At 41.4% G+C, this 10,349-nt stretch overlaps 1 protein-coding gene across 1 annotated transcript; it reads right to left on the bottom strand.

Annotated features, from left to right (window-relative positions):
• Positions 1 to 2,194: 2,194 nt before the first annotated feature.
• LOC138585497 (COUP transcription factor 2-like) lies at positions 2,195 to 8,952 on the bottom strand. The gene is made up of 3 exons (XM_069657815.1): positions 8,063 to 8,952; positions 6,376 to 6,900; positions 2,195 to 4,036 (listed from the first exon to the last, which is right to left on the bottom strand). The coding sequence occupies exons 1-3, from the start codon at positions 8,556 to 8,558 to the stop codon at positions 3,762 to 3,764; spliced, it is 1,296 nt and encodes a 431-aa protein (XP_069513916.1). The 5' UTR covers positions 8,559 to 8,952; the 3' UTR covers positions 2,195 to 3,761.
• Between the last annotated feature and the right edge of the window lie 1,397 nt (positions 8,953 to 10,349).

Raw genomic sequence — 10,349 nt, 5'->3', positions numbered from 1 at the left:
GCTGCAACAACAAATGACATGACAGATCTTTTCACGACTGTAAAACTGAATCTTTGCTATAAAAGAGTTTTATGATAGCTGTAAGTCAAACGAAGAATTTACTTTTTCTTTTCTCTTTTCGTTTTAAATGTCTTTCTTAATTTAGATGGACTGATAAGAGCCATATATTCGAGAAAACGGAGTCGCTTTTTGTTTCCCGTTTCAATCAAGTGTCCTTTACTTTAAAAAATCTGGATTTAAAAGAAATGATTTTTTTTACGGCTAAGGTAGAATTATTTCTAAACTATTTAAATATATAAACACAGACTACCTGTTGAAATGATACTTTTGGTGTCATTGTAGAACAGTTCTGCTTCATTACAGCTGTGAGAGTGATAATTATCGGTTATTGAAACGGCTCGAGGAGCTGCACTCAGTTATTTCACTTGACAAATAAACTACAGGACGCTTCAGCAACACTTCATTTATTATATAGACCTTAAGTTAAATTCTCATAATTGTATTTAATGGTTGGTTTAATTTCACAATTCTGCTGTAAAGCTAAAACTCTAAAAAAGGTCACGTAGCACATAAACACACGCGGCTCCGCGTACAGTCAGCACAGGACAGCTGGGCACGTGCGGCTGTCTGCTTAAAAACGAAGGACTTCACTACCGACATTTATGTTTAAATCCTGAAATATTTTCTAAAAGCATTTCATAGATTGCAGACTTTTTTTTTTAAAAGCGTCTAAATCCTCAAACATGGTTCAAATAAATAATATGAAATATCAGTGGCTGCTGTGAGCAAGAAAACTCGCACCAAATGTTCTGTTGTTTTGTTAACAAGGTGGAAATATTGCAGAAAAATACAAGGGTGTTATTACATACATGTTAGTTTATTTGATCAATAAAATGTGCTTTTCAGTCTTTTACTCTTTAGAGTAAAAACATTGTGGTGTGCGAGCTTCCTGTGGTTTGATCCTCTTATATTAAGTCTTCACTTGACACAATGACCATTAATATTTTAAAAAAAGGGATATAAAGAGAGATTTGATTGGCTGCACACTTTCACTTCTGAGAGCTGATTGGCTGAGAGCAGACCCTGCTGCGTAATGACTGATTGAGCTGTAGAGAGGCTCCATCTGAGCAGCAGAGCTGGTGTTCATCCTGCTCAAACAGAAGATCTCAGCCTGAGCTCTCCTCTGCACACCACAGACTCCTTGGTATTTCCTTCCCCATGGACCAGTACGTGTGTGGGAAAAAGCTCCATTGTTTTACCGTGGCCCTTTGGCCCAGAACAGCCAGGGGCCGTGGAGCGCCCAGCTTCATCCTCCTCAGGGTAAACTGTTGTGACAGAGCACTCGGGGGCCCCTCATTAGCTCTCTGTCCACTAAGAAGCAAAGAAGCTGCTTTAATCCTCTCTGTCCTCCACAATCTGGCAACACAGACACCATTATTATTCCTTTTTCATTCTGCCTGATGTCTTATGCAGTTTAACCACCTCTGTGATTTATTACAATCCTTTATAGCAAAGAAGCACGTTTGATGAGAGGTGTTAACATGCAGCAGAAACTGGTTTAAAAAACTGAAATTCACTTAATTATGATGTAAAAATGGTTCATTTTTTTGACTAATCCCAAAAGAGCATATTAATATATCTACGTTTTGATGGATGTTTTACTCTTTATAGTTTAAATAATGATTTATCTGCAAAGCTTTATTTTGGTCCAATACACTTTTAAGAGAGTGAGATGTCACACTCCAATACAAAATCTATTTCTTTTATCTGCATTACAACAAAAACAATGTGAGTGTGTGTGAGCGTGTGTGCTGTTTGTTCTGCATATGTGTCTATATGCTTATCCGCCTGATGGAGCTCCATGCAGCAGAACTGCAGGAGAGAAGTTACAGATTTTCCAGCAGCAGGTCTTTAAATAAGAGAAAATTCAAATAAATGTTGAATTACGCAGACGGCCTGTCGATGGGAAGTAATTAGTTTGATTAAAATGTCTGATTAGTGACAGTAACACCGTCAGGAACTGGCTCCACATCACCGCGCAGCTCTGCCCAGCTCTCAGTTTCTTACTCTGTTCCAGTAAAAGTCATGTGCTCGCTCACACACACACACACACACACACACACACAAACACGCACACACATAAACACACGTTTGTCTTGTTTTCGGAGGGGGACCAGTCATGAACAACATGGAATTAAAATGGCAAAATAAACCAAATACACTTTATTTATAAATCTTGAGTTATAATTTAATACGGTACCAATATGTTAACCAATATGCTTTCACAGTACATCAGAGTGGTTGTCAAAAAGAAGTAAACACAAATACACACACACACACACAGACTCACACACGCACCCACATACACACACACACACTTTCAGTTCAGCAATACCCTGCAGTGGTCTATTGTGCCATTAAGCGGCCTGGGCTCATAAATGCATGACTTTAAAAGAAATAGATTTGTTACTTGACCTGGCAGGTTGAGCACAGACACTGTAAGAACACATCAGGCCCAGTGCTTTAAATCTCTGTCAGTGGATAAGACCTGGAAACATAAATCAACCACAAGTGTTTGGTAATGCATTAATCGTTAATCCAGTGAAGTAATGCCATTACTTCTCCCCGCAGCAGTCAAAATACCCCCCCTACATATACAAATATCCGCTTAACCCACAGCTATCTAACATTCAGCCTCCTTCCCTTTTTCTAGTTTTAATAAGACTCGTCATCAGCTCTCACTTTAGATGAGAAATAACTGAATTTATCTGGAAAATTCAAAGATTGTGAAGAAGAATAAACATGAGCTGGAGTTTCTGATCATTTAACAGAGGAAAGCTGTTTTAAATAATGTTTTTTAGAAGGCAGAAATGAAGCATTATGGCAGGAAGAAATCATTAAATCTGCCTCGAAGTATTAACAGAAAATATTAATGTAAGAAAGTCATGATATCGCCTTGTCAGGAGGAATGCATTGCTTGGCGCCAGCTCACAAGAAGTGCATTCTCCAACATTTTAGCTCACGTTCTTCTCATTCTTTGTACGTCCACGTTGCAAATAGAGTAAGAATCCAAAGTAACTAAAACACAGCATTAATCTCATCATTCTGTCTGTACACAGTTGAGCAAACAGGTTAAAGTCAGATGACGTCGGGTGTCAAACACCTGCGTTTAAATCTTTCTGAAATGTTCCTTTAGTCCAAAGTGCCATGTTTGGAAGGTATGAAACAAAACGAAAACAGATCGACACGAGACAATCCCTGCAGTTCTCTCACTGGCCGGGCGAAAATACGGAAAACATTTTTTAAAAAAGGAGCCAAAACATAATTTACAAGCACGATAAATATACACACAGGGTCCAATAAATATTGTTTGTTATCCCAAAAACCATGTGTGGGTGGTCACCACACTGCAGAAAAATGTCCGTCATAACCCGTCATTTCATGTCATGAAACACCGTTTTATCTTGGAACAAGGGAAGAATTCTGCCAGCAGGTCGAATCGTTCAACGTCTGCAAGTGTGGTCATTTTATTTTAGGTCCTCTAGATGCAGAATAAGGCAGATCATTTCAATGGAAAATGGCGGTTCTATGAGAAAATGAGCTGAGATCTTATTTATTGGAAATGTTTGTTATTATCTTTTTCCGCTGACAGTTTTGCTCCCTTGTTCAAAGCAACAGATTTCACACAGCACTGAAAAGACGTGTTTGAGGTGTGGTTCCCTTTCCTGACCTTAGCAGCACCGCTGTGTTTTCTCCTTCTTCTACTGAATGGGCATGTAAGGCCAGTTAAAGCTGCTTCCAGACAGCAGCATGTCCCTTATCAGAGTTTCTATGGGGGTCTTCCCCACCAGACGGACGAAGAAAAGCTGCTCTATGACAGAGGAAGAGACGGTGCGGAGGGAAGGCAAGCGCAGCAGCAGCTTCCCGAACCTGTTAGGCTGGTTGGGGTACTGGCTCCTCACATACTCCTCTAAAGCACACTGCGATTTCTCCTGCAGACCCTCCACATGGGCCACGTCCGACAGACCACAAGCATCTACAGACGGAGAGAGCGACAGCGAGACAGAAAGAAAAGGGAGAAGAAGAAGCGATCAAGACCAGTGATGCAACCAGGCAGCAAAAATGACAAACACTTAAATGTTGCAGGTGTCTGACTGAGTGTGAGTGCTAGCACAGTGAGTACAGCTCCCAGCAGCAGAGACACACAGCCTAAATCAGAGGTTAATGTAGTGTTGTGAATTATAGGTCTACTAGAATCATCACAAGGTAAAAGAACACCTGAAGCAAACAAAATGTATATTTGCAGATAAAAAACACTACATTTTCGCTCTTGAAATGTTCGTTTTTCGCCTGAATGGTTCATCACAGATCGAGGTGTTACAGGAGCAGGTCGGACTGCACGCTAATGAGCATTGCTGGCTGGCTTCTATAATTTTATAATAAGCAGATCTCATTAAGTCTAATAGAAACAGAACAGTAAAGCTGGTACATATAACAACCCCCTGTGAACAATATTTAACAAACACGGATTAAGAAATAATGTACACTAGTGAAAAGGTGTCAACATTTTAAATGGAAGTAGATCAAATCTGTGGGTCGATGCGATGCTGTAAAAACAACAGCATGGAAAAGCAAACCAGCATCTCGCCGCCCTGTCATTTAGATAAATTAATATCTCGTCAGTCTCATGGCTGCAGGGATCAAAGATGGCGCTAGTGTTCCCATTAAAATCTAAAAGCTGATGTTCGGAGCAATAAAAAGGAAACAGTATCGATATGTTCGTGTGCACACGCAGGGGGTCCACTGCTTGTTTACACACTGTGTGTGTAGCATTTGCACTGTAAGGCTGCAGGCCGGATGGCAGCAGGGGTTAAAGAACGGTCTCTGTGTCCCAGTTTAACGGCACGTGTTCAGATGTGCTTGTAGGGACTAAAATAGCCATGGATAGAGAGCTTTTTTTACATTTTACTCTGCTGCTACTCATCCTTTAGATCCTGTTCACCATCAAACAGCTTCTGACTGTTATCAAAAGGACCGGAAATAACCTGTGTGCAGACACACGGTTACACTTAGTTCAGTTAATGAACAAGTGATGAGACTAATTTACAGGTGAACAGCTTTAAGATGTAACAAAATTATTTATTTGCATTTATATTTTCTTGAATTACTTTTAGAGCCATGGCAAGTATTAGATTAAAAAAAATACACATTTCTCCTCTTTAATTAGTTTCATTCTATACTTTATAATTAAATAAATAAAAGCAAATGCCTTGAAATTAAGTTGGCTTCATTTAACTGCTTGATCATTTTTTGTTTAAAATAAATTATAACAAAATGGTAAATAAGATCAATTTAATAAATATATTTGCTGATGCATCATGAGCATGACGCAACAATTGAAACATATTTAAGATGCAGCCCAGCCTTGTTGTGATGTGGCGGCTTTATGCACAGTGTTTTATTTTCTTAGGGGCTGCAGAGAATTGATGAGGGTTGTAAACAGAAAAAAACCCACAGCCTCTAAAATGTCACAAAAAATAAATAAATAAATAAACTTGAACCTTCAGTGAAGTTCAGTGTGTTTCTTTAAGGGCTGAGTCAGGTCATTTATGTTGAGCAGAGATGCTAAAGAAATTATTCAGTTAGCCATGAAGATTTTAAAAAGTAAAAACAATTTTTTTCTTTGTATTAATTCATTAATTAAATTTTATACTGATTGGGGCTCATAGATGTCTATGTATTCATAGATTCAATAAATGTTTTGCATCTAACAGCCTACCTTTTATTTATTTATTTATTTATATTACAGTACATTGAACAAAACCATAAGCAAACCATTGATCTGAACACAACAATAATCCTTAATAAAAAAATTTCTTTTATTTTCTCTTCATTTTTATTTTTTTATTTTTTTCTACGCATTTTACGCAAACACACATTTCAGTAGTGTTCATTAGTACACGGCACATTTCTGAGTAAATAGGCTCATTTATGGGTTTTAACCAGCTTTATGTGTCCTGCTGCAATAATGTTCACACTGTCATCATTATCATCGACATGTTCGTTTTCTACAAATAGTTTTTAGGCCTAATTTACGTTTTTATTTTCAATCACACGTTTACGATCAGACGGCCCTTAACCAGAAACGCCTTCCTTAAAAATCAAAATGGTGCCGGTTCATCCATCTTTAATATTCCGCGATGCAGTCTACTGCTTTTCCGTATTTGGTCAGTAGACCTACTGGTGGGTGTTTGACCGGATGTAATTTAATTTATTTCATTAAACCACTTGTACACTTCAGGGTACAGAGATTTAGCTTCAGACACATGTCAGCCAGCAGGCCTCCATGTTTGAACGCAGAGAGAGCCATTTTACCTGTGGTGAACAGCACGATGGCCTTGATGCAGCTGTACTCTGCTGAGTCCACGTGCAGCACCTTCAACTTCTCCACCTGCTCCTGGAAGACCCGGATGTGGTCCATGAAGGCCACCACCCGGTCCGCGGACATAGGGGAGGCATGCAGGCCGGCGGCGGCCAGCAGCGGGGCGACGTGCACCGGCATGGAGCACTGCGCGGCGTTCAGCACGAACAGTTCGCTCCAGGTGAGGCGGAGCAGGGCCACCTGGTCCGTCACCTGCAGGTCCGGGAAGAACGGGATGTTCCGGGCCCACTCCACTGCGCTGAACAGCATCCGGGCGGCCAGCTCACAGATGTTCTCTATGCCCATGATGTTGTTGCTCTGCAGGCACTGAGAGCCAAACCGGGAGGTGGGGTAGGGCTCGGCCCGCAGCAGGAGAGAGATGTACCCCGACAGGTAGGAGTGACACTGCAGAGGGTCGCCGTTTGTCAGCGCGAACTGGCCGTGATAAGACTGCGTCGGAAGTCTGCCTCTCTGGACAGCTGCAACCAAGCACAGAGGAAATGTCAAATCCAGCTGGAAGGCAAATAATACAGCACATAGTCTGTGACATTTAAAGAAAACTCTTCAAAGCCACAGACGTATTTTAAAGCAACACATGTGTCAATTAAACCAGTATAACGTCTTATACACACTCACACTCAGCCTATTAGCATGTTAGCCATTAGAGGTCATTTTTAGGGCCAAAGCCTCCAAAACCAACATGGCTAACAGTTGTAGACAGCTCCAGGACAGAAATGTCACATTGTCGGAAATGCATTTCGGCCACGACCTGAACTTGAAGGAATATGTAAAATTTGAGCGTGTTTCTGTGTCTTTGAGCCCCCGTACTTTACTCTAAATTGTTTAAATTCAGGCCCAAATCTATCGCCTTCGCACTTTTAACGTTTATTTCACTGTAGCTTACTTTCTGGTGAGTAACTTCGCCTGTTTTATGTCAGCCTCCTGGGAATGTGTCGTGGTTTGTTTTCCATCCTAATTTTTTGTGATGAAATCTTTCAAAACTTTATTTAAATGTGCGGTAAAACATTTCTTACAGCAGTTTTTGGATGCAGGCTAAACCGGGCTACGTTGGGCCTGTACGAGCAGCATGCATAATGAATACGAGCATACACACACTCATATATACACACACACACACAGAGTGAACGCATAATCTACCAAAAACGTCTCGCGCTTGTAGGCTACACTCTAAAAGAAACAACATCTAAATTTAATCTAAATGTAGCAAAATAACGTGCGAATTTGAACACGTTACATTTAAAGCAGTTTTAGACACACAGCGGCCGTGTAGCGAGCCAACAACAATATACTACACATGCTACAAGATGCTAGCTGGAGCACTCTAATCTCTGGAATATCACAGGCGAGACGGGGTTATGGTGTAGAGAGTAGCCGCGACGAATATACAGACGGAGAAATGTACAGACTAGACAAAGGCAACACTAATGGCCGTGCAGGAAGAAATTATAGTCCACTAGCTATACAAATGCAGCGTGCATTAACATGTACAGTAGTTAAAAGCAAAGACATGCGGTCAATGGAGAATAAAGACAAGAAATTGAACAGTGTCCTGAGCCGTGTATGCTGGATAATATGATGTGATAATACCGATAGCAACAACAGGAGGACGCCAGCCCGTACCTTCCCTCCTCATGCCGACTTTGAGGCATTTCTTGAGGCGACAGTACTGGCACTGGTTGCGGTGGTGCTGGTCCACGGGACAGTTCCTGTTGGCCCTGCAGGTGTAGGTCAGGTTCCTCCTGACGCTGCGTTTGAAGAAGCTCTTACATCCCTCACAGGTGAACTGTCCATAGTGCTTTCCGCTGGATTTGTCCCCGCACACGATGCACTCGATCTGCTGGCTCTGGTGTTTGTCCATGGACGAGGAGGAGGACGAGGAAGAGGAGGTGTTGTTATTGTTGGATGTGGTGTTCGCGGTGGTGCTGGACGGATTGGGCGGCGGTGCGCCCTGAGGTGCTGCTGCTGCAGCCGGCGGTATTTCCAGAGAGGCCGCCGGGTTCATGTGTCCTGACAGCTCCCCGGGCAGAGAGAGAGGGGCGACCTGGGATACCGGGGAGGAGAGGGTCCCCTGGGTGTCCCCGACGCCCTCGGTGTTTCTCCACGCCACCATCGCCATGTCGACCGTCTCCAAAACTTTGCGCGCCCAACTTTCCTCTTTTTACGATAATTAACGCACACAATTTGTCTGCATAGATTATTTCTACACTATCAAGGAAACTGCGGCATTGTTTGACAAAATTAAATACAAGTTACGCCTCACAGTGCGCATATAGAGCTCATAAGATAACGGCGATATAATTATAACGCGCGACTTCACAAGTAAAGAAAGGGCAGTCACCCAGAAACAGGTTCAGCGCGGCGGAAATCCAAAAAGAAAGCTTCCTTCAGAGCGAGATAATGCTCTATAACATCCACAGAGGAAACATAAAGACACAACACTGAGCCAACATCCACCGAGGAAAGCAGCGTTATCCAAAAGAAAGAATAAACACAATCTGATCCTTTCTGTCCTCAGTGTCCAGCTTCAAACAGGACAGCGCGCGAGCAGATGCTTCATCAGAGACCAGGCTTTCCAGACGCTCCCTGCTCTCCTGATCACTCAGAAGTTACATTAAAAAGACAACGGAGGGAGAGGGGGTGATGGATGATGATTTTGATGATGCTTTGCTCTGGGACGGAGGAGGAGAGTGGTGCGTCTAAACGTCACTGGCTGTGACTCGCTGACGTCAGTGTTTGGGGCGGAGTTAGCGCGCGGTGGAGCTGGTCTGAGAGCAGCGTGGAGCCCCGTTTGGATTTCTGTTGATACACACAGCCAAGTGCTTACCTCCCCCTCCCCTAATCTTTTCTACTTGTCTTCTGCATGTGCGGTGTGTGTGTGTGTGTGTGTGTGTGTGTGTGTGTGTGTGCGCACGCGCGCGCATGTGTGTGTGCATACTGTACTTGAGTCATATATTTGAATTGATTCTATCAGACCGTTGCCTCCATCATACATCATCCGAGAAATAGAAAACATACTTTAGCTCACACTTTAAGTCTCTCATGAGGAATGTTACAGACACAGAAGCAGCAGACCTTTACTGTTGTAATTTGATGCCACCTAGTGTCATTAAATTACACTGAAAATAACCTCATAGGATTTTAACTTCAAAATCCACGAGACAAATCTACATTTTTGTATGATTGTCAACATGCTTGTTATTTAAAGTGTTTTTAGACATTAGTTTACTCCCGCCTGACTATTAGGCCTATATTTGTGTATTTTGACTTTGCAGTATATTTTTTTATTATAGCTATCTATTCTCTATCTATCTCTACATATCTATCTATTATATCTATACATTCTTTTTTTTACACGTTTTTGGATCTTAAACTGAACAAACACTCACATTTAATAAAATTATCTCTGTTTCTCTCCATGATACTTTTTTGTTGTATTATCAGGATATATTATAGAATAATTGAACATGTTTATCTGCATGTTGAAGAGCATGCTAACGATGTGATAGCCGCCATAAAAATAGCTTATTATAATTAAATAAGAAAGTTATTACTTTGATTTATTTTTACACAAATGTCACATGTTTACAGTTTAACCAAACCGAGGACATTTCTTCCTTTCCTCCCTCCTCCTACTGTAGTTCAAAAAGTCCCTTAAATGCTTTAATCAGACATGTTATTGTCACAAAATACACTGAATTCACATGTTGAACACACAGGCCAAAAATAATGACTGTTTGCATATCGTATCGCATGTCATCTTGCAGGACATTTTGTATCCTGTTTTGTTGTATCTGTTTTATTGCTGTTGAGTCGGTTTTGTCTTGTGTATTTGTTTTGTGTATATGTTGTTGACTTCATGTATTTTAAAAGCCCATCTAGGGACGGGCTTTGCAAATTAGCCAAGGCT

This window comes from Semicossyphus pulcher, unplaced genomic scaffold (genome assembly GCF_022749685.1).
Source record: "Semicossyphus pulcher isolate SPU_LCO1_2020_fin unplaced genomic scaffold, fSemPul1.0.p SCAF_1, whole genome shotgun sequence".
NCBI classification, from domain to species: Eukaryota; Metazoa; Chordata; class Actinopteri; order Labriformes; family Labridae; genus Semicossyphus; species Semicossyphus pulcher.
Note: the sequence above shows the minus strand (reverse complement) of the source record. Positions and strands in the feature narration are given on the sequence as shown.